The sequence below is a fragment of the Pelecanus crispus genome, chromosome 12 (assembly GCF_030463565.1).
Source record: "Pelecanus crispus isolate bPelCri1 chromosome 12, bPelCri1.pri, whole genome shotgun sequence".
NCBI lineage: Eukaryota > Metazoa > Chordata > Aves > Pelecaniformes > Pelecanidae > Pelecanus > Pelecanus crispus.
In genome coordinates, this window is record NC_134654.1 from 28,549,353 (window position 1) to 28,574,716 (window position 25,364).

Sequence of the window (25,364 nt, forward strand, 5' to 3'; positions counted from 1 at the left end):
AGCTTCAGGACCATCTAACCTTCTCATGCCCAAACCCCCTGGTAGCAGACCTCTGAGCGCGTAGGCAAAGCAAGATTAACGCCGGCCAGATTTTCTTCCCGTTTCCCATCTCCTTAAAATCAAAAGAAAAATAAAACCCACCATGTTTTCACAACGGCTTTCAAAAGAAAAAAATACACAGTGGTGGGCCTTTTCCTAGACCGACGCATCTCTGAAAACCGCTCTAACACCTCCTTTGATAGCTGGGGTCCTGTCTCTATTACTTTAGTTGTAAACTGGAAAAATATTTTTATTTTGGTAAGACTAGTGCCTCTGAAATACAGCTTCACAAGACTCATTGCTTAGCTTCCCCAACTGAGATAAGATAATGAAATTTTCACATATAAAATTAGCATGACTAAATACCTACATACTACTGATGAGCCTGACTCTTCTAAAATACATACTGCGGAATAGCTAGTAGCATTGAGAAGCATTTTTAGCCTCATCTGAATGTAAAACATGCAAGTTAACATGGAACAATTTACTAAAGCAAAAACTGAACAAGAAATTTTAGCTGATGCAATCTTACCCTCATTGCTTCTGCTATAACAGATAATTTGCTATTGGCAGCACGAGCAATGAACGACGGCAGCACTTCACTACACCATGCAGAAGCTTATTAAAAACAAGGAAGTACGATAATATATTTCTATTAAGAATTCACGCTTATTATCCAGACTCCTGTTCTCCTAGCCCCTTTCAGGATGCCTTTCAATTCTACAGTTTTCATCTCAGACAAAAGATGATAACTGGATTCTGGACATCCATGTGTCAGAAGAGTTCTAACTAATCTCAGCAACGGTATTTCTAGAGTCAAGATTTCTCAGAAATTGAATGAACGACCTTTAATTAATCACTCCCAGACAGTTTGTGTGCGTGTATCAATGTTCCAAGAATAGGGTGTTCAAAAACAATCTGCAGGGAGCACAGAACTCCTGTGTCTAGCGGCTGCAAGCATCTAGTGCCCTGTCTTTAAGAACATGCTTCCCTTTTAAAAAAAGAAAAAAAAAATTGTAAACAGCAAAGACTACAGTGCTACAGTGGACAATTATTATTTCAAAGTCTACCTTGTTTGTATACACTGAAGTAGAATTTGAGGAATAGCTGTCTTGGTTAATCAGCTTGTCTCAGCTGCCCGAGAACCAGTAATTATGCTCAAATACTGCTCGGATAAAAGGATTATAACATGTTTCAATGGTGTTAAGTCAGAAACGTAACAACACTTTCAGACAAAGAATAGTGGGACAGCATAGCGATGCAGTGAAAAACCAGTATTTTTGGTTAAGTGTTTTTCTGTTCTTTAGCTGGGTTTGGTGACATGGGGCGTACGAGCACATCTCCCCTGTCAACGCTCCCGTGGTCAAAACCCACGCCAAAGCCAGCCACACGCGTGGCTTTTCAGCGCTGGACTTCCAGGAACGTGGCCACAACCCGTGCCTGCAGCTGCCATTTCTCTGGCTAGTCCGGGATGACAGCACGAGCGGCGGGAGCTACGGGCCTCTGAACTCACCGAGCCACGCAAAGCCCCAGTGCAGCCGTAACTTCCCGCTGCAGCGCGGCTCCCCGAGCAACTGCTCACTTTTATGGCCACTGCTTATTTCAGCAACACACAGTAAGGCAAGAAATGACAAATACTGTAGGTACAGACTCTGCGAAAAGCTTTCCAAAGAAATTTTCTTGCAGGCGAACAAGAGAAATGCTAGAAATAACGAGGAAATTAAGAGCAATGGGGGACCAAAAAAAAAAAAAAAAATCATAAAATTTGGCTTACTTCTCTATTAAATCCAGCGTGACTCCTGGCACCAGTCTGACACTCTTCTGCATACAGAACCTGTGGAGAAGAGAATAAAAATAAAACATACTAATTGAATATTTAATGACAAGGTTCTGTGGAAAGAATACGGAAGAGGGTTTCTTTATTACAGTGCTTCTGCTTTTAAAATGGTGCTTGGGTAGAAAACTTTGCCACAGCATAATAAGAATCAAACAAGGCCCTCAATATTTGTCACACTCATGATTATGCGGCAATTTCCATCGTCAGGTGTCAAAACTGGGGTATTGTAACTGTCACAGTGACAAGTTTTCCAGCACACAGCGGGGGGGAAAAGGGCTCCCAGTCATCCAGCACGGTCCCTCGGGAGGAGCACGACGACACGAGAGCCGAGGAGGTTTATGCTTCTGGAATAATGATTAGCGTTGGCTGGGTTTCCCTGAAGAGATTTGGCACTGCAGGCAGGAAAGTGAGAAAGGGAGGGAACGAGAGGGATGCGTCAAGTTCAAACACCTCAGTTATTTAATTAAAAAAAATGCTGACTCCATTTCCTCAGCATTACCAATACCGCTACTACAGGAACGCCGGCCCCGGAGGATGCAAAGTCCTGTCAGCACCACCCTGCCGTGCCTAGAAAACCCCAGGAGTCGCTAAACCCAAGCGAGCGTGGGAAGACAGCGCGACTGCCGGCCCGTTCCCGAGCGCCTGACTCCCTCCTCCAGAACTCTCGGGGATATGCTTTGTGCCCGGAAGTGGGAAACAATGGGAAGAAAAACCAGAAAATTCATCTTGAGAAATTACTGTCTCAGTGGTATCGCTACCTTCCCCGCATTTCAGAAACCCACTCTCTGTTGTCTAGTGAAGGATTTGCCGACGTAAGTTGATATTTAACCCCTATGCCTCGCTCCGCCCGGGAACAAAAAGCCCCGTGGGCAGCGAGGCGCCCGGGACTCCCACCTCCCGCACCCAGCGGCGGCCGGAGCTGCTGCAGCAGGAGCCCCTTCCTTCCCAGAGCCACGATCTCCACATCCAAAAGGCTCTTCCCAGGTAAAGGAGAGAACAATTACTCCTTTAAAGACGAGACATGCAGAGCCCATTTCTGAAATCTTGAGGACCCTCCAGTTTTCTTGTGGCATCCCCTGCCTGCAGGACATCCATTGCTGCCAAGAACAGGGATGGGCTCGGAAAAGCTAAGTGGTCTCCAGGCTGCTTTTCTGATGCGTGCGCCATCCATCGTAAAAAAAAGTCATAAAGCTATCTACGAACGCTACAGTGGGATCCCTACACAATCTGCTAAAATATAAACATCTTACAACGCTGCTTTCCAGAACCACGCAGGGAAATACCCCTCTCAAACAAAGACTGCAGGCGGGATGCAGCACGGCAGAATTAGGTCGTTGGAATCAGGCTGGAGTCTCCCTGCAGACTAAGGATGCCAAAAGACTTCCTAACTCCTCTGCTCGACGCCTCTACGTTCCGACATATCCGAAAGAGAACCGTAACGGAGCCCGCGCAACTTTGTGCTGTCGCATGTCTGCTTTCTATAAAGAAAGGAGAGTCCTGCCTATCGCCGTGTCACGCAGTATTTTGTATTTACTTCGGAAGCCTCTCACCCGAGCCGTGATTTGACCCAACCTCACTCAGCAATATTTTACAGGCTCGCCGGTTAACAGGACAGTGCTGCATGCTTTCCAAAGACACGATATTTAAAAAAAAAAAAAAAAAAAAAAAAGGATGACCATCCGAACCCTGCTCAGCACAGCCAGGCTGCTCCAGGCCAGGCAGCAAGAGTGAGAATTGATGAGCAGGCTCTCGCCTGGCAGCAGCGCGCGTTCGCCGCAGGGCAAACAAATACAGTAGCCTCCTTTTTGCAAGGATTTCTCCTGAGCAGAAGGCTTTTGATTACAGCTTCTGGGATGAGAAGCAGAAAGCTTGCCCCACGCACGCAGACGACCGGGACGCGCGGGGGGGAAATGCCACCGCGCCGAGGCGGTGGGACGACGGCGGGACAGGCGCGCCTGCGAGCGTCAACCGCGGCCGGGGGCTTTCACACCTGCGCGCGCCCCGCGGCTGTCAGTCGGCGCTTCCTTAGGGAGCTGCCAGCACTGCACTGCGGGCAACGTGCAAATAAGCTTACATTTCCGTTACTCCACGGAGCTCACGGCTCCCCAAAGATGGCAGAATAAGAGCCGATGGCATGACGTGAAGAGCCACCGACAGCCACCAGCCCGGGAGCACAGCAGCAAGCGGTTACTGCTTTGGTATATCCCGGGGCGGTTACGGCCTTTCTGCTGTAAAGCGCCCACCGTTGCCCTGGACATTCTGAAAGAGGTTCGTTTGTTAAAAACCCATTTAACCAGCAGCGGACTATCTGCATTTCCGTAACAACCGCTGACGGCCAAGAAAACGTACTCGTAAACAAAGCGTTCCTCATCCCGTATCTGCAACCGCCTTTCATCGCTCCAAGGCTCCACACGTGAGGCCTCAAGAGATGGTTGGTGCCATCACCACAAACATCGGGCGAAACACGTTAAAGCTGGACGTAAACGTACCAAGAAATGCCAGGCAATAAAGAGGAAAACCAGAAATACCCGTAACAATGTTCGACTGGGTTCTGCTCAGGTATCCCAGGAATTTAGAGAAACTAATTTGAGTTTCAAAACATAAGTTTGAGACAGAGGATTGGCTCAGTTAACCCCCCAAAATCTCAAGGAGAAATGCAAAATAAACACATTTTAGAAAAAAAAACAAACCCAAAACACTTCAAATGTTTGTTTTAATTGACCCACAGCAGTTGCAGGTCAAGCTCTTTTTTTCCATGCACTTACCAGCTTGCTATATTTGGGTTCTGATGTACAAACTGCACATCTGAAATTCCCTAGTCTGAGCAGTTCCCAAACTTTTTGTTTCTTTTCGGTTTGGTGGTTTTCCAACACCTTTCAGGAGCCCCGTTACTCTTACAAGTGGGACACCAGGGTTCAAAACCATTGGCTCCTTCAGACAATTTAGACAAGGCCAGCCTTCGCCCCGATGTGTAAAGCTGAAAATATAACTGCACCTTGTTTATGCCTTAAGGGACTGATGATAATATAAGCGTATCAATCAAGATTAACAATCCATACGGCTTATCTCTAAGCTTGCCTCGTATACAGTTACGTAGAGTTACAACATATATTTGGAACACGTCAGCTCATAACAATCGCTACACATGAAGATAATCAGCATCAAGTTAGCCAGAATTTGCACACTGGATTCCTGGAATTGTCAGACTGTCATTAAGAGTTTCACGCACCGCATGCGGAAGGGCACGACTGACCTGTGTTTCTCTTCCCAGCATCAATTTTTCTTTCCCTGAAATTAGACTGAAGTGGATGCAGCTGCAACTCTATTTGATAAGTGATTTTGTCCATCAGTTGTTTACTTAAAATACAGAGCGCAAAATGGGACGTACAGAAATTTATTCATCAAAATTTTATTTGCCCATAAATTCAATATATGAAACCTCATTAGCCTGTCAGTCCAGAATTGCAAAAATGTTATATTTCAAAAGCAATTCCGCAGGGTTCTGGATCAGCTTTAGTAAAAGGGCTAGACTAAAGTAAAAGGGAAGTTTTAATGACAAAGGTTTACATCTTTATTTTCTGTTAACCGTCTGCTTTAGGACACCAACGCACAGTTTGCATCAGACAGCTGGAATGCAGGAGGAGGGTCTGGCTTTGCGTGCACTGTGTTTAACAGCAGCGAATAACAATGCTCCGCAAGCAAGCACTTATTATTTACAGGACTTGCATGGATAAAAACACAACTGCAATAATGCCAATCAATAGGGGATATAAAAGGAGCATAATCTTCACCACAGAATAGAGGAGAATTTTTTTTGCGTGCAGTTAAGGACCACACATAATCAATCATTGGATTAGATATAGTAGGAAATGCTTTACTATCCAGGAGTTCGCATGGCATCTACCAGCACCAACCCCGCGAACAGCTGAGGTTAATAGCTTTAAATCCTTCCCCTGAGCTGCAGTTTTACAAAGGCATTTCCTGTCAAAGACAAACGAGACACAAGTCTGAGAATATCTCATGCTTACACCAGGTGTAGCTCTGCTTGAGAACCTGCCCTGATCACCCCCTCAGCCACGTTCCCATGGAGATGAAGTAACAGAAAATTCCTGAACAAATCATAATATCAAAAAAAAAAAAAAATTTAAAAAAAAAATTCCTTTCTCAGTATATATGAACTGTGCATTGAACACTGTTGTGTAAGCAATTTAAATATTTGGAGGGGGCTTCCAAAACAAAACAAACAAGGGAACCACCAAACCAAAAAAACCCTCTTACAGAGCCTCAGCATTTTCACTTTAAATACGGCACAAACTGTGAAGCATGGTTCTGATAACTGCAAGGGAAGGAGAACCCCGAGTCCCCGTGCCAATAGCTTTCACTTCACTTACGAAGCTTCAGTTTGCTAGAAACCAGACAATCTTCAACAGGCATCAAAACCTATGCTAGGGATTCCCACAAAGATTTCAGGAATTAGCGAAAACAACAAAACTTAAGCGGTGTCACTGTGTCTGCACAGTATTGGTTTAACACGCATGCATAATGACGAGTTTTTCAGCATAACTGCGCCTCAGTGCATCCACCCTCAAAAGCCACTGTTCCCCCCTCTTCCCTCTACAGTAACATGATGTTTTGGTGAAAACGTTCTCCCTGGAACTTGAACTCAAACTCATTTGGTGGACTTGGCAGCGTTCGGCTTACAGTTGGACTCGATCTCAAAGGGCTTTCCGACCTAAACGGTTCTATGATTTGCTGAATCCTGTGTCACTTCTTATTGATTGGTCATGGACTCCATTCAACAAGTCATTTTAAGAGCAGCATCATTTGTATTTACCAAGTTGCATTCATTGTCACCTGCTGCTAGCCCTGAGCTAATCAGGCAGAACCTTCAGTTAAATTTCCAAGTCTTTCTCCATAGATAGAAGCAGCAGAAATCCAAACTCCTTCACATTTGGATAGCAGTGATCCGACAGCAGCCCTATGATAGAAGTAGCTCCCTGCAACCATATTTTCCTGGTTATAAAACAGAGTATTTCTCAAAGTCCCCCCAAAGGAATTTTGCCACACAGTAACTTTCTTTAGCTTTTAATGAGAAAGATTTATGCAGGCAGCTGGAGAATTTTCACACAGCAGGCAGAGTTCAGGGCCAGCCCACCACCACCACATCAGCATCGGGAAGAGCGAGGCAGCACAGCTCCGTGCCCAGGCGGTCGCTTTGCCAGTGAGGAGCTGTCACAGTAACAGCTCTGTTGGAAGTTAACCTCCTCTTTCCTTTCACCTGTCCCAGAAGGGAAGCACATCATTCTCTCGGGATTAGACGAGATTAAATGCCTCTGGCTAATCAGCAGGCTCAATCCTGTTGCATATCTGCAAGTGCTCACTTGTGAGTTTTGATGAGCAGTTAGTATAGGAACCGGACTGGTATCTTAGAAAAACAACATAATGTTTCATTTTTACAACAGAAGAAGGAAAAAGTAAGATGAAAAGGATTTTAAAGCTATGAGAGGAGCACACACCTGCCCAACTTATTCAGAGGTTTGCCATTCCTTGGCTGAAACTCTAGGCTAATCTCCCATTAATTCAGACTCCTGGTCCATGATACCTGGGTCACAAAACTCATTTTCTCACTCGCTCTCTCAAAACCTTCCCTCAAAAATATTCCTAATGTCACTGAAACTCTTTGTGCTGCTTCTCAAAATTATCCAAGACTTCTGCCAGCATTTACAAGCTGTGACTCTCCTCTGTGAGAAAATACCCTCTGAGCTCAGGAAATCAAAACCAGGACAAGAAATGAGACAGGTCTTGTGCTGCCCCTCACGCGAGCAAAAGGCATCAGTTAAAGGCACTATGCATCTAAACCTGGTCAAATTAACTCGCTTAGTTTGTTGCTTTTGTAAGTCAGAAAGACTGTAAGAACGTTAAGTTCTTACGAGTATCTCCAAAAGACAACTAATAACTCTTGCAGCTGTGGTCGCTCAGTTGCTTACCCATGGTCTGCAACATCTATAGGCTTCTGCCCATTTCAACCTTTCTCAAGTTTTTGAAGAGAAACGTGCTGATAGGAATGAATCGACAGAGCTATGCACCGCTGGAATCTTCGCACCATGTCCTCAGCTGGCACCGCAATTGTTCGGAATCCTCTCTGTTGTTGGGTAAAAATATTGCTCTTCGAAAGCTCCTGCTATCTGCAGCCGCCTTTTATATCTTTCTGCCTAATTAACTTGGTATGTCATTCTGTAACAACTTTCTTTGATTTATCGTTCAATTTCTTTCACTACAGTATTATTTAATGCTACTGTATTATTTACAGCAACTGCAACATTTGGAATATGATTTGTATGAAGGACAATTTACAAAAAGTTGTACTGCACTATGTACTATTTCTGCTCTCTGAAGAAGCAGATATTTAATTCCCAGAACAGTAAATCCCTTAATCTGAGCAAACCTAGATATTGAGCTGGAATCTACAATGTAGTAAGTAGAAGATAACAATATTTTCACCTTTCTAGTTCTGATTAATAAAACGCTGTCCCAAATGCATAGTTCAAATCCTGTAATTCAATACTGCAGAGAAACTACAGGTCAGATGAAGCATTTGGATTAACAAATCTATCATTTCAACAAACAAGCTACACAAATTATGCACTCGCCTTCACCAACAGGGAAGATACTCACCATCTCAGAGCAATTTTGATCGGCGTAGTAAGGCATGATGTGAAAAGGTCAGCTGGCAGATCAGGGATCATGGGTAGCAATTCATTGGCTTCACAGGCTGCCAGCTGAATGCAGTTCTTCATCGAGGGAGGCAAAGGCATTTGAGCAAGTGGATGGTTTGGGTTAATTGCAGCTACCTGGAGAGATCAAGGAAATGACTCAGGTGGTGATTCAGTAAAGTTAATCTCTATACCATTTTGAGAATAACCAAGGAAGAGCTGTCAAAGTTCGACAGATCCCTGCATTTGGAGGAATTTACGACTATGGCAGCACCAGCCATAGTTCTAACTCACATACAGTTAACAGTATTGAAGTGTATTTACCATAACAATACCACACACCAAAACCAGCAACTTGCAACAGACTGAGCTGTGATCAACACTTCAGAGTCTTCAGTTCACATCTGCCAGCTTGGAATCAAGCACTGTAGAAGCAACCTGGGTTAATTATTCTTTCTTTTACATTTAAGCAAAAACCATCCTTCCTGTGGCTCATAACCATTCACCACAGATGGCAGAATAGCTTCAAATGGAAAGATGCAATTCATTTGGCTGTACTAGGCAGCATTTCCTGCCATAGAGCATAAAGATGACTCTTGTTGGTAAGCCAAAAGAACACTGAACTCCCTGTGTTTCTCCCCATACATCTTTCTACTTCACTAGAGCAAAAAGGTCAAGCTGGGAAAAGGAAGAGAGAAAATTACCGTATGGAAGTAGAGAGGCTATCTTCCAGAAAAAACCCACCAAAACAAACACAACAGAAAAAGAAATGTGCGCAGTCTTCTGCAATGCAAATATTAACCTATCAGCAGATACAAGTTTTAATCAGTGCTTTAGTAAAGGGTTCAAGGTCCTTATACATATTCCTCTGGATGGAAACAAGGCGGTAATTTCTGCTCCAAGCAGTGAACGTTACACAGAAAAATAACTCTAAAGTCAAGTCTTTGCGTCTCAAGATCTAGAACTATTCTAACAAGACATCATTTTCCAAGACTCAGTTAGTTTATATTTAAATGGGCATAATCACCTGTTTAAAATACTCAGAGCTGAGACACACGTCAGTGCAGATTTCACGCTAGCCACGGACTGATGGAGTGCATTGGTCCGATGGCATTTGTGCATCTGCAGACAAGCATGCTCTGCATGAATGCTGTTCAGCTCTTTCACTCCACATGCTGTAGGTCAACTTTCAAACAGCAAGAAAGAATGGGAGACAGAGCAGACACTTACAAGGGCATATTCAGTGCTTCTGTTAAAATCAGGGTCAAGTCTGCTGTGAAAGAGTTGAGGTTCTAAAATTCTGACCTGCACTATGGCAATCAATTAATCTGTCCAAACATCAGGCTATAATGCAGAAATACCATATATACCAATATTCCCATATTTCAAAACCACAGTGATTCTCCTAATTAATTTTTTTACTGAGAGTATGATTTTTCAGACTAATAATTCACAGAAAGAAAAACATAGATAATCTCTCCAGTGCCCTTCTGAAACAGGTAAACAAACTAATCACTTCAGCCACCCAAAATTTTGATCTCAAGGTTCTCAGTACTCAAAGGTTCTTAAAGGAACAGGTCAAAGAAATGTAACCCATGAGATGTCTTCATTGCCCTTTACGTACGAGTTAGAAAGCACAGACCTGTCAGTGATCTGCATGCTGAGTTATCAAAGATAACAGGAGTACGTACTTTCAAAGACCAACACTTCAGGCAGTTTCATTTTTTTGCCAACTGAATAAGGTGATACTGTTGACTAATAACTCATTCTTTAGCATCTTTATACGTGAAAAATTCTGTCTGAAGAGGAAATCCACCTGGTGTCTCAGAAGGGTCGATGGGGAACAGAATACTTGTGTTACAAACCCAGAGCTTGGCACAATCATATACCGCTTGTCGAGCAAAACAACCTGATAAGCTGCGGAGAAGTTTCAGATCCTATTTCACAATTCTGCAACCTATTAAGTTTTTTGATTCGTTAAACTTTTTTTTTTTTTTTTTTTCATTTTAATCCCAGAGGCAGCATTGACACGCCTTGGCTTTCTCAAGTTGTCCAAATTAGCTAAAACCTGTCCTTGCTCTCCGTTGAGTTATGCCGCTTTCAGCAAAGATTCATGCCGTACTTGGGTGGAAATGAGCTACAGTCAAGTCATCGCTTGTCCTCCAGTGATACTCACTGCACTTCTCAATGAAACTTAAGCTGTATGCTAATAACAAAAAAAAGGTAATTAAAATGCTGAAAAGATCTTTTATTTGAGGAGAAAGGCATGAGAGACAGTGTGGAAAAGCATTAGCTCTTCACAGATTTATAAATATAAAGCAGTCAAACTGCTTAGCTTGGCTATTTGTTTCCTAAAGAAAGACTTGCCCTCTGGGCTTCCTCATAAATGGGCTCTGTCGGTGGGAAGTACATTTAGACGGATTTTCTGCTTTCTGAGGAGTGTGAAACACTGACGACTTGACGTTCGTCGTGCTCTGGTAGTGCCCCTCAGTTCTGATGGCGAAGTAGCTCATACTCCAAGACCTGCTCAACTCTTGGCTTCTACGCAGTAAGACAAACTAAAGAAGCTGCGACACATGCAGTGTAAATATTTGTCCATTAGGAGATGAACTATTAATAACCATAAAGTGAACATACAACACCAGCTAGTAATTACAGATCTTCTCAGACTTCTAGGGATAATGATGTAGCAAAACATTCTTTTACAAGTAAAAGAAAGGAGGGGGGGAAAAAAAAAAAAAAAAAAAAAAAGAGGGTCGAGTAAAGCCCACTATGAACATTTATTTTTGCATCCTTAGAACATCCACTGAAGTCAGACTTTCTAGACTGCTTGGTTCCCTCAGAAATGTAACTTTTTATTCGGGCAAGATACAGAATAAGTAGAAGGCTAAAGAAAGATTAAAACACATAAATTGGCAAAACCAACCTCATTCACAACTGTAAGAACAGTAAATAAGCTATGTAAAGTTACCATATATGAAAGGTTATCAAAATTATCAATATGCATTTATCTACAATCTTTAATTGTTTTTTTTAATATATATGTCACCGGTTTCTGTAAGCAATCAACTGGACGTAGACCTTGCAGCAGGCCATAACTAACTCACAGCTTCTCTCAGCAGGAACACAGTCTCAAGGGGGTGGTGCATATTTTCCCACGTAAGATTTGTAAGTAAAAATTCCTTACTATCAACAGAGTACTTATCGTGTTACTTACTGTTATTTCAGGGCAACTGACAATCCACAGCCCTTCAGACAAAATAACAGTGGTAATATTAATTTATCAATTATACTGCCATATGTGATCGTAAGATGGTGGTGATTAATTTGTTCTGAACACAAATGATAGCTGCCCAAGCTAAGGATTGAAAACCACTCAGGTTTGCTACTTGCAAGTGCTGTCTATCTGGCGGAAAAGCTAATGGATTTGCAAGTACTACCACCTGTACTTAGCAGAGGGGGAAACAATACATGTATTTTAAACCACTGGTACTGAAAACATTTATGCACCTATATAATTCGTCTTAGAAACAAGCACTTGGTAGAAAACCAACCCTCTTTGAATTAACAGACGTGCTCAAGGTAAACTTAGGAGGAACTCTGCCCCAAGACAGAGACTGGGAGTTGTTATTTCAAGTGTTGACCAGACCTGCCAGCTTCACACAATTCCTGCTGTGAGAATCCTCTTCCCCTTGGAAGATATTAAGGCAACTACAGAAAAGGAGAATGTTCCTCTCTCCCAGCAGATGGTGGATTAGAAAAATTCTCCCCCCAGACACGATGCTAATGCCAGATAACATTCTGCTGTGCTGTCGTTAAGCTAATTTTTTGAGAATTAATGTTGAAGTCCTCCAATGAGGACTAGTTAGTCATATGCCCTGCTGAAGGGGAAAGCGAACAGGCGCTCCCACCGCAACACCGATTCCTACACAAAGAACAAAACACGTTAGTCTGCAGCTGTAAGGTACGCTGTTGAAAAATTCGAACCATAAAGTTGAAAATCAAAAAGTTGCGTCTCGTGCAGCAAAGCACACATCTAGGAGACGTATTTCAGCCTTCACCTCCGTGCATCTCAAATGTGGCCTGAGGACAGCAGACCTTTGCTGTATGATGATCCAAGGATGAGTCAGAGGAAGCACAATGTCACAATTGCACAGAAAACTCATCGGAAATAACCAGCCTACTGTTTTATCGTTGTTAGCACAGCACACTTAAAGTGCCTGCTTAATTCTCCAGAATCGCGGCGTACACGCTCACAGCGCCATCGGAGCCAGCTAATTAGATGCTCACGAGCACCCAGCGGCAGCGTTCCCACCGCAGGCTCCAAGCGGAGCCCAGAGCTCCAAGGCAGGCTTAGCAAGGCGCCTTCTACGCAGGTTGCTGCCTGCTCTCTAGGCGTCCTCTCGCCTGCCGTTTTCTCGTATTTCTTACTGTGCCACGTCACAACCACATCATGCTGCTACATGGGTGGTTCTTACCTATAAAATATGTACGTCTGTACGTATTTCTCTGAAACCACAGTCCAGGGAAACCGCCGGTCCCCATATCAATAGCATCTAACCTAAAGTTTGGAAACGCTGTGACACGTGAGGAATGATGGGGGTTGGTAGACTTCATTAGCTTAATTGCTGCCCTATAAATGCACAATCCAGAGCTGTAATCAAATGACAAAACCATCTCCACATCTGCCCATTCCCCATCCCACCGAAAACCAGCCACAGCTGAACTGTCTCTGCCGTCGTCAGAGCGAGATCTTCTGCCTTCACCCTCACCTCGCTCAGAGCAGCGGTCTTGCAAAGATAAAAACTATTCTCAGACGCAGCCTGTCCCCCAGGATAAGATATGACAGACTCCTGCCTCTGGTACACAAAGTCGTCTTCTTACGGAAACCAATACGCTTCTTTCTACCTGCACAGCTTTTCACTCGCACACATTAGCCATACTTTATTTACTAACAAAAGGGGAAAAAGAAAAGTATTTACTATTCAAGTGCTTTTCTGGAGGCAGCTCTTAGAAGAAGACAATGTACCATGCAGTGCTACAACATTATCTTCTCTCAGGTATCTTAGAGAAGCGTTAACTGCTTTTCTATCACTCCCAAGTTATCATTTCTTTTTGTGCTTCCTCTCTTTGGAGACTGAACAGGATTTAGATTTTACACTAAGAAAGAGTACCAGCCATGAACAATGAAAGCCAAACATGACAGGGTTGCAAACATACCTGTAAGTATTTTGTAATTAAATTTTACGTTTCTGGTGGAACTATGTATAATCTGATGGGACCTGGCCAGCGCTCTGTGCTATCCAAAATAAAAAAAGGGATATCTCCCCCCAAAAAAACCCCCAAAACCACCAGCCATGGCTTCCCTCAGCCTTCACTCTGTCAGATTAAGAGAACAGCAAGCTCCTCTAATCTCCTTTCAGTAAGATGGGCTAACAATTATCTTGATCACTCTAGCAGCCCCTCTGAGTAGCAGTTCCAGCTTTACTTCACTCTTCATGAATTTGAACAATTCAATAGTTTATAGTTTTCCAAATGAATTCTCATCCATGCTTTGTATGACACTGTAAGCACTTTTCTATCTCTGTTACCAAGTCGTCTGCCTTCTCTTAATAATACGCAGTTATCTCAGTAAGACTTCAGTAGCGAATGAAATCTAAAGATACAGAACGGAAAGCTGACATACAACCCCGAAAGTATTATCATAATCAAATTAACTGGTAGTTTTAACCTGTGTTGCAAAGAGAAGAAATACTAAAGCAGTTTTCCTATGTAACCTCACGTATTTTGCAAAATCAGAAAACCAGAGCAAATGGAATATAAAATTTTCGTTGGAATAAAGACTGTCGTCGTTATTTGCGCTCATCTCTCTCACCGTAGCCAACCAGCCCTGTCTGCAGATGGTCTGGTTCCTCTGACTTGCAGAGAGGAGCTTCTCCTGCACCAGCTTCACCTGAGCAATTTATCTGTCACACAGCAGCAACCAGCAGAGACACCTGCGGCTGCCTGCCTTCCAAACCAGCTTCAAAGCCATTCTAGAGCTCAGCAAGAGCCAAGGAAAAAAAGGAAATTCAGGAAGAAAGCAGGGAAAGGGACGGTAAAGATAGGCTCATTTTTAACCTGCGTAGGAACAGAATGCGAAAACAAAACAAAAATCCAGAAGGGTGCGTTGAACAAATGAAAGAGAAAGGCTTCTAAAAATATCACAATGAAAGTCGCAGGCTGATAGGAATACCTGAAAAAGGAGAACAGAATATGACCACCAGACATCTTCCTAGACTTAAAAAGATGGTAACCTTCCAAAGGCATCTATTACCAATACTGCTGATCCGTGCCTTGCAGTCTCAGGTTCTTCCCAAGCCACAGACTGTGGGGAGTTTCTTATCTCTACAAGGTATGGCATTATCAGCGGCTGAAGAGAAGGACTAATGAAGGGATCTACATATCTCTAGCTATTAGACTGGTCTCTGTTGGTAGAATGGAATTTCCACCTGTCAAAAGAGTCACCACAAAAGCACCTCCAAAAAACCGGAATTTAGAATGAAAATAATTAGAGCCAGGGATACTGTTAATATCTACTTGAAGGCTGTCTTTGTGACAGTCAGTTTCCTGATTAATTAATATTCCTTCCTTGAAGTAATTTTGGGTTTTTTTAAAACACAATGTCTTACAACTGTGAGAGTTTAAGAAGTTAACCTTTAAAAAATGTGCTTTCTATGTAAGCTAAAGCTAGCAGGAATTTCTGGCGATAGGGAGTCTTGCCATCCCAAGCTGCCGCACAAAGAATCCTGACTTCTTACCTTCCACTTTGCATTTCAGATTTACTTCAAGAAAATTATTAGCAATTACATTTGCAATGAAAGACAGCTTTTCGCTAGAAACACTTTCAACGTAAGCAGTCTGCGAAACTGAAACCGCTGGTGACAATCCCTCTGTGTATCAGGTTTATTTTCTTTTCTTTCACATTTTCACATTCAGTTCAACAGCACAAAACTCTAACTACGTCCAAATACATTCCCAGATACCAGACTTTTGCAATTAAAATAAATGTCTAGTTCACCTCAGCATTTATCTCAGCAGAAAAGACCATTAGGGCACAAATTGATTCTATTAACATTACCACTTAATTAGTGCTTGTATTAAAAATTATTCCAAGTTTAATAGGATAGCAAACTGAACTGGAAAGATTGGAGCGGCAAAATTGTTTGCAAATTAATTTGCCTTCCAACATAGTTTTAAAGTTATTTTTCAGCTGTATATAGCAAAGCAAGCTTAAACGTAACCCTGCGGCACAAACACGAAGGAACCCTTGGCAATAGACTGCGATCTCACCTCCAACTCCTGCTCCCTCTGTAGTGCAAACTGTTTGAATGACTTGACAATAAGGCCAGCGTTAGAGCAATCATAGACGAAAATGGAAGGACTGCCCATCCAAGTCTGCAGGTCATATATGGACAGGGGAATATACTGAGTATAGTTCTAGAAGAAGAAAAAAAAAAAACACTCGAGTTAAAAAGAGGCAGAGAAGCAACTGAACTTTCATTGGTGAGATAATAAAATAAACACAAAAAAATTCCAATTCTGAAATCACAAAATGAAACCTAGCTTGAACATTGGACATATTAATCAATACAAATACCAATCAACATCTACTAATAATGAGGACTACGAACCCAACTCCAACACAAACGACAAGTAGATTTTATTGTGGTATTGTTTGAAACGCTAAACTCTAAACTAAAATTCTAAAACTCAAAGAGTGCTCTGATATGTGCTAACCACCCCAACCAGCATTTAACAGCCCAATTTTATCTCAAATTTCTGCAACACTGATAAAGGATGTAAAGCAGCTGTCTTTAATTTAACATCAAATGTCTTAAACTGGAAACTCCATCAATAAATCAAGACCGGTAATTAAGACTATGTAGCCCATCACCAGCCACCCCATCCTAGTTTAATGAGATGCTTCATAATTTTATTACAGCCTTTAACTTCTGCGCAACTTTCAGAATTATCCAATAAAATTAAAACCCACTAAGCCTGCCTTCAACAAACTGAAGTACCAACAATTTGGTTTCTGTAAATAGGAAGTATTTTGTTCCTTCTCTTCCACCTTAAACCCCCCCAAATAATTGGAGGCAAGACCTTCTTAAAAGGAGGATCAAAAATTAGACATTTAAAATTAGCTACGAAGGGCCACACCCTAAACTAAGTGGCAGAACTGAAAAACAGAAACCAAAGCAGATTTCTGCCATTTGAGCCTGGGAAGGGTCCCCACCAAACACAGAGCGGCTGGCTGCACGGTCTGCAGCCAGAGGGCAACCTGGTCATGTTCCCACAGCGCTGAACTGCCCAAAATCCGCAGTAAAAGCCGTGCTCTTCCTATTAACATCAGCAGAATGATGGATGGGATCACAACTCCCATTTAAATTCAAGAGACTTAAAATAGCTGTAATAAAACCAGTAAACTTTTACAAAAATCAAATTTTCAAGGACACATATCAGCGTATATAAAGACAGAAGTGATCATAAACCATATGTTAGATAAGGTAGGAAACAGTAAGTCATTTCAAAATCCAGTTTTGCCCGTATATATAGAGTTTCGGTTGTTTCATTAAAAAAAATAGGAAAAATTGTTTATAAAAGCCAAAGTTTTAGGGAGTTAGGAGCTTTGCAAATTGTTGCAAGATGGAACGATACATGAACGACTCACCCGTGGCACAGACCTTTTCTAAGGACACCGCTCAGTTTAAGCACGTTCCAATCATAGTAAGCTACATACAAAAAAACCTGCTCTGACACATAGAATCGATGAGATTGTATGGGCCCGCGTCGTTTTAACTTTATATTTATAATGCATATTGCTACAGTTAAGATTGGATTATAGCTCTGATTAATACTGTGATATTTCAAAACAGAAGAATTTTGTGTTCCGATTTTACTGTGGGGGTCACATATAACTTATCAAATTTGCTAATGATATGTAAATGAGATAGTTTGAAGAAAAAAGGAGTGTTAAATACTAGTTTTCTGGCATGGCTGCTCAGGGTGATCTTTTGATGCTTGATCATCTTGCCTCTGCCATGCTGGGGCTGTGAGTATGAAAGAACTTGTCTGTAGGTTTTGTTCTCAGCATCGACTTTGCTTTTAGCAAGAAAGTTTTGCTCTGTTAACACGACTCCCAACATCCCTCTGTGACTGTTTAAAGGAATGACACAACGAACAACTAAACCAGAAACTGATTTTGAACAAATTTCATAACCAATTGCTTAACAAACCACTCAAAAATATTTTAAAAATAACATTCTTCAGATTTTGCAGAGAAGTTCCTCAGAACTTCAGAATAAACATGTTTGAAGTCGGGGGTTTTTGGTTTTTACCTTTTTGAAACCACGTTGGGATTTTCTCAGAAAACAGTAGCAAGCAAAACTAGAAAGAGAACATTGCTCCTTATTAATACAACAGCACTCACAATGAATAGAGGAAAAGCATGCCGTTGCATCTGCAAAATCTGGCAAAACGCCAGATAATGCCAATTTTACTGCTTTACAAGGACTGCCTCATCCCTTCCTTTGCACGCCAATACTGCAGAGCAAGCCAGAGCAGGAAGCCTACAGTAAAATAATGTACAATTCCGTAACTCAATACTGGCTTGTAACGCGTGTCAGCAAGAGCAGCCAGCTACAACAACGAGCCGTGGCAAGCTTCTACAGCACGGGGGAGGGCTGCAGCTTCTGGCCCTGATTTGGTCAAAGAGGGGATGTTTCCACAGAGCTGTGGGCAGGATGAGTGCTATGTAAATAGCTTCCAAAGGACCTGACAGGAACACAGTGATGATGCATGTTCTGTTTCGCATTCTCACATTAGCAGCAGAATTTGCTTCTGACAATGCACACATTTCGGGTCTTTTTGCACAACAGTAAGACGTAACAGACCCAGGAAAAGGACATTTTCAAAATAATCATTCCTTCCAAAGCATGGTACAATTTCTCTTTCCATTTCCTATCAAAGATGAAATAATGCTTGAAGAGTATTCTCTAAAGAGACTTCGCTAAAGCTGAAAAGCTTCCTCAGAAGGTTGCTGTGTTCAGCTTCTGTCCTGGGATTTCTGAACTTCAGGGAATCCTTCAGAATCTCAGGAAATGAACCTTGTGGCAATGAACCTACAGGAATCCATCCCCAGTTCTTTCTGTGCATCTTATTATCTCTCTAACCAAAAGAGTTCAGGAACGTTTTGTTTGTCGAGCTGCAAAGCAAAAATTAACAAACTAAAGCCCTGTAAACGCCTTCACGTGCTGCCTTGTAGCAGCACTGCATTTCCTGAGCAGCTGTGATTAAAAGCTAGGGAAAAAAAATTACAACCGAAAATACTTTCTGCTTCCCTTAATGCCGTCTCTGACCCCACGAAGGTACCGAGCTGAAGCAATTTCCGAAGCGCGTGTTTCGAGGGGAGGAGGAAGGGCGCGGGGAAGAGGAGCGGGCACCTCCCCGCGCTCGCAGCCCGTGCTGCAGGGCAATGCTGCCAGAGGCACGCCTCGCGGCCCTCGCCTTTTCTACGGAGCGTGTCTAGAAAGTCCGGTTTAAATTCTAATAAAATGAATGCAGATGAATGTCAGATTATTTATTTACTACCGTCCTCTTCATCTGTCAGGCTAGATTAGGTATCCAGAGGAAAGGCTTGCTTCATAGGCGAAGCCCGAAAGGTGAAGGTAACCACAGAGGTATTTACACTACAGCAAGCACAACTTGTCAAAACCCATAAAAAAATTAAACTCAAGGAAAAACTGTCTGTAGGAGAGAAGGCAGGTTTGGTTTTTAAAGACCATGTTAGTTCAGCTACTAGCTTTCCAAGTGCCTTATCCAAATCGTACCATACCGCTTCCTCTTCCGCACGCCTTTCCGGCAGCGCTTGACCGCTGTTGAGCAAAGCGACCGAGATGCGCAGCTGAAGTGAACCAGGCTACGTGATACTTCCCAAAGGTTTTATCTTTTTTGATCTACATATCAGAATATACCACGCTTAATGTCTCCTGAACACACTCCTGCCGTGAGGAAGGCTTCTTACAGTGCACAGAGATCAGCTGCAAATTCCGGGGTCTCCCTCCGGCAGGGCAGGGGACAATCTGCGAACGCTCCGGCAGCGCCGCAACCCCGCCGTCGGAGAAACAGCGGAGCCGGAGCAGGGCTCCCCATCCCGGTGCTCCTGGGACACCGAGAACATGTCGGTCCATCTGCCCGGCCCTTTGCCAACTAATTCAACCAGTTACAGCAGCAGACAGTTTTTTCGGAAGAGCAGATAAATAAAACATCTAAGAGAAGCATTCTCCTTATATCACCACTTTAAAACATCAGTTCAGACAAAGCTCCAACTCTGCAAGGGCAGAGGTCTAAGTTAATTTTAAAATACCAACTCTTAAGAAATTAAAGGGAAGATGTGCAAGGGCCGAGGTCTAAATTAATTTTAAAATACCAACTCTTGAGAAATTAGGGGGAAGATATTAATGAAGAACTAGTACTACGTGAGCTTTCTCCAGCATCATCACAAAGTGCTCCTACACCACTACATCTATTTGCTGTCTCCGATAGCCTGCTGGCACACGTTGGGAGATTTTAATGGGACACTAGAAAAAGGTGAAAAAGAAAAAATTGAACAGGTACATAGGGTCCTCTAAGTTTCCAGGCTCTCTGGTGGTGGCTACCGACAGCACCGCAAAGCTGCTTTCACTTCTCCCCTCACAGTGAACCGGCAGAAGAGGCGCTGGGTCTGCAGTCCGAGCATCCCGGAAAGCTCCGGCAGCCTGGAGCCCAGGGCGGCTAACCCGCACGGCTCTGCCAGCGCCTGCTGCATTCAGGCTCGGCGGCAGGAGCACACGGAAGGCAGTGCCGGCTGCTCGGACGCAGTGGGAGAAGTCCTCTCTGTCGTCACCTGCATCACCAGCCCCGTAATGGCTGCAACACTGATTTTATGGGAGGAAAAAAAAAAAGGAAAGGAAAAATGAGCCTCTACAGATCGAGAACAAAAGCATAGTGAAACGTCTGGACAGATTCTCGAAATTCATTGTTGTCTCCTACCCCTGAGCTGGAACAGATGTGGCACCTCCCGGCTGCCCACCACCCTCCACGCTCCGGCAGCACCGGCACCAAACCCTCGCCAACAGCCCGACGGCCCACCAGAACCACGCGCCCCAGCACCCCGGTTCTGGGAACAGGAGACAGATGCTCAACCCGGCCCCAAGGGAAGTTAGAATAAATCCAACACGTTTTATTTCCTTCGACAAACACGGGTCAGCCTGTGACTGCCGCATCCGCCAGCAAGGGCGGTCTCACCCCTTTGGCCCCTCGCTTGGATGATCTCAAGGTCCCTTTCAGCTCTGCCTTCACGCTCTTAGAACTGAGGCTTCAAGTGCATGCATGAGCATTTTACATCTAATTTTAAAATGTCAGCACTGTCAAATTTCAGTACCTCTACTATTTCAATTCAAGAGGGCTATAATACTGAGCCTCGTTAGGCCCTCTGCTTAGATCTGAGACTGAATTCCTTAGGACTGATTTCTAAACACTGCTGATTTCCCCACACATACTATCTCCTTAAATTTAATCCTTTGCTTAAAAGAAAAGTTCTACTCCTGAGTCTTTCTTTCCAAAAAAGCCAGTATTTGGCAACACGCTGCAAAAATTACTAAGTTTCAACTTCCCCTGTCAACCTCTATGACAATCAGGTTTTTTTTTCACAGTCCATAAGATAAATCAGAGAGTCCTCAGCTCCTAATCACCAGTGGCATCCACACCACGTTACCCCAGCCGATACTGCAGGCAAGCTGGCAAATACCCAGTAAGCTCTTAATAAAGCATCTGGCATAACACACAACTTCATTTAGCAGTGATTTCCTCTTTCTCCATGTGTAACACACTCTGCCCAGCATTCTTTCTGGCTTATTTATTACCCACTGGCTGTTAAGTAAGAAGAAGGTCACTCCTATTTGTTCTTAAAGACCAAATTCAGCTTCAAAATGAATTAGTATTCAGACCAATAAACAATTGGTCTGAATACTAATCAAGTCTCCAATATAGATGCACCAGAATAAAGTGATGCCCTCTTGCACTTTCTTCCCCTCCTTTCTACCCTGCTCTTTCAAATTACCAATGAATGCTCACTCAATTATAAAAATAATGCATGTGAAATATGAGAAAAGAAGCCCTCAAAATAAAATAGGAGCGTTTCTATAATAACAAATGCAAGTCCTATGTCAGCTGAATGTACTTTTCAGCTACAAGCAGTATCTCTCCATTTCCTAAGTCTCCATTCTAAATCAGTTACCCTTAACAGACACAAAATAGCTTAAGTAAAGGGAAAGCAAAGTACATTTAGGTCACACTTGGAATCACTCGAAGGGTGTTGCATGTGATCTACACAGCTGTACAAACCATGGTGACAAACCATGGCCGAGCAGGAGTAACAAAAGTCTTTAAAAAAAAAAAAAGAGATACCTATTATATTGTGCTCGGAGGCTCTTCAGTAGCCTGTGCTCTGGAAGCAGAGCTAGCCATATGGTTTATTGTCCTCATGCAGTATCTCGAGGCAGTTTGAACAATGGCTGTTCAGAGTTAGTAGACATTTTAAGCATAAACTTTATGGTGAGAACTTAAAAATCAGTCAGTGACACAAGGCAGCAAAGCCAAGTCCGTCGGGGAGCCTTACTGTTTGCTCCAGACACGACAGAGCTGGGGTGCTGCTCTGAACAGCAGAGAAAGCAAATGGAAGTAGCTGGCTTTTCCGTGTTTTGCAATGAGCTGTAGCGCATCCGAGAGAAGACCCTCCAGCCCTGCTGCGAGGTGAAGGACAACCTACTTGGTCTCACAGAACTTCAAGAACACAAAGAAAGCAAACGGCTGTCAGCAGGGAACCAAGCAAACACCTGTGAATACATTTTAAACCCTGAAAATTCAGTTGTTCTCTAAAAGAACACTTCAATAATTTACATAGCAGGGAAAAAGACTCGGCTGTTCAGCACTGCTTCGCAAAGACGCACCTTATTGAAGACCCAGATCTCCCCATTTACTGTTGGCCTGGGGACGCCATGTCCATTGTAGTGGAAAAGAACCCGCTCTTCCTTGGCGTTTCGACGCAGAGATGTACACAGTTTCTTAACTTCATCCACCGTAGGATCAAGACTCTGCTTGTACCTGGCCTAGTAACATAAAATGTAAGATAATCATTTTAAGTGTAAAAACAAATCTATTTAAGATGCAGGCACCTAGTTAAGACAGAAGCATGTATATAAACTGGTTACATTGGAAAAAGAAAACACAAAACATTTACTGTAGAGCTGAAAAAACCAAATATATCTGCTACTGGTGTTTGGGCTTGCACATACGGTAACAACACAGGTTTGACTGAGTTTATCGCATCCCTGAACTCCGATCCATTTCACCTGGGGATTACTAACATTCAAAATGCCTTAGGAAGGTCAAATATGTTTTCGACATTAGCCGGCCTCAAAAATAACCCTGCACAATTTTCTAATCCTCAAATTCATAGCCTGTACACCTCCAACTGAACAAAATTCCCTCTTAAAGATAGAAAATTGTAGAAAACAGATATTCCGTAAACCTCAAATCTCATACGGAAATGTTCCTTCCCTCCCATCTGGGAAAGGGGGACAGCTCTTGCTTCAAGCCTTAAAAGGAACGAAACTAGCAGAGTGAAGGGTAGAGGAGGAGTTCAGACAGCTATCCTTCATGGAGTAAGAATAAGAATAGCAGCAGCCTCATCCTCTTCCTAAGCCCTGACCAGTCCATTCCCCTTTTATTAATAAGGCACATACAGAACAAGCCTGGCCAACACCTCTGCCAACAGGTTAAACCGAGGTGGGCTCTTGCCTTTTCTAGATGGACCCACAGCAGACACAGTGAAAAATTTTATGGCCAAGAGTTCGTCTTTAAAAAGAAACATGGCCAGCTTCTTGCAGCTATACTACATGCACTATGGGCATGCTCATTTTCAGTGCAGAGTTTACTTGGAACTTGCAGGTGTCTCCAGCCCAGCAGCTCATCACCACTACTGGTTCCACCAGGCCACAAACGCAACCGTGGCTCAAGAGCTCGTCTGCTCTTCCCGTGCACGAGCCCTACAGAAGACTGCTGACTAAATGCACAGCAGTTTTCAAAGTAGGCTAGTTACCTGCAGATACTGTAAGAGACTACAGAAACCTACCGAATTACAGAAAAAAAGAATAAATGTGCAATCAGCAAGTACATGACCGTTTTAGTTAACATTCAGTGATAGATAAAACCAGGAAAAAAAAAAATCAAAGCAATCTAGCATAACACTGCCATACTTTTAAATTAACTTATGAACTATCAGCTGCTAAGACCAGGCACCAGGTTACAGCAGACTGCATTGCACCCCCCTCCCTAAAGAAGCGTTATGAATATAACAATATTTCATAACCTCTCCTCAAACAGCTTATGCTTTGAGACGACAACATTCTCAAGATAAAAGTGCACAAAGGTCTCAGGAATCTGATACTCACACAGCTGGGGAAGAAGAGTTAAAACTGATCGAGAGCCCTTGGCAACCGACCCTTGCTTTTAGCAAAATTTTATATTCAATACCATCACAACTTTGGCTGTGGACACTACATTATCGTTCCTAGCTATACAGCTCTACAAGCACATAAATCAGAATACGTTTCTATGTTTGAGGAAAAAAATCCCACCCTGTTAAAAACCCCCAATACTTCAAAAACATTTTCACTGGGCTAAGTTCAAGATGCCTATGTAGTAGCTAGTTTGTCATACTCAAAAGTGCATTTTTTTGAAGCAAGGCCAAATAATAACAAAAAGTCTTTCAACTGTCCTTTGAAAGATAAAAGCCTGTTTCTTCCTCTCTTCTCCAGACCTGCAGAGAGAGACTGAGGATCCAGAATCACAACGGCTTAAAAAAATTAAAGCCAATGTATTGAAATAAAGAACCAAGTTTAAGGGCAGGACAACCGTATACATAACTCTACAAAAATCTGCTATTGAAATCCTTTTTATAAACCCAATCAAGGTCCAGAAGTTTGGGCTTTTTGGGTTTTCTTCTATGACAGGCAAAGATAAGAAAGTCTTAAAATACCATAGTAAAAGAGAATGAAGAACTTTAATATAAAAATGTTTTGTTTATCTGTGAAGCTTGGAAAACAGATATCACACTGCTCAATTAATATTCAGCATCTCAAGCCAATAGGCAAGATGGATACAACAAATGGCATCATTGCATGATTACAACAACGAAGAAAAGCAAGCAGAAGGAGAAAAATATATTAAGAAAGAACCAGTGATCTGACACACTCATCCTTTTGGGGAACTTCCGCACTAAGTAAAGGTAAGAGGCTATATTAATCTTAGCACAGACCCCCCCATACCTCTTTCTCACTCCTTTCAGTGTTGTTACGAAGGCGCTGATTTGCAAAAATGTGCACCTTAAATCACATTCTGCCTGCTGGCATCTTTACAAGACGCTATAACCGGAGTGGTTGGTAATTTTTCAGCTCCTTTTTTTCAAAGGAGAACACGCTCATTCGAACGCTCCTCACGTCCTTTTAGCATAAATATTAAACACAGCTCGCAATTAATGGAGGTGAATTCATACTCTAAAACTAAAGCCTGTAGATCTAAAGATCCAAACGGTAAACATATCATTTGCGCGCTGAGAAACACAAGGCTGAGAAGAATGAAAAGGAGAGGAGGGAGCCTGTAAATAAGCTGTCTTAGTCCCACCTGTCAGCTCA

General features: G+C 42.8%; 1 protein-coding gene across 2 annotated transcripts in view; it reads right to left on the minus strand.

Moving 5' to 3' along the window:
- The window catches only part of RPTOR (regulatory associated protein of MTOR complex 1), a 160,350-nt gene that overhangs the window by 92,725 nt on the left and 42,261 nt on the right, over positions 1-25,364 (minus strand). For both annotated transcript variants that reach the window (XM_075719601.1, XM_075719600.1), the window contains exons 4-7: positions 22,620-22,778; positions 15,922-16,068; positions 8,552-8,727; positions 1,814-1,873 (exon numbers count right to left, since the gene is read on the minus strand). In XM_075719601.1, coding sequence (XP_075575716.1) covers positions 1,814-1,873; positions 8,552-8,727; positions 15,922-16,068; positions 22,620-22,778 — 542 coding nt within the window. The remainder of the gene's footprint in view (positions 1-1,813; positions 1,874-8,551; positions 8,728-15,921; positions 16,069-22,619; positions 22,779-25,364) is intronic.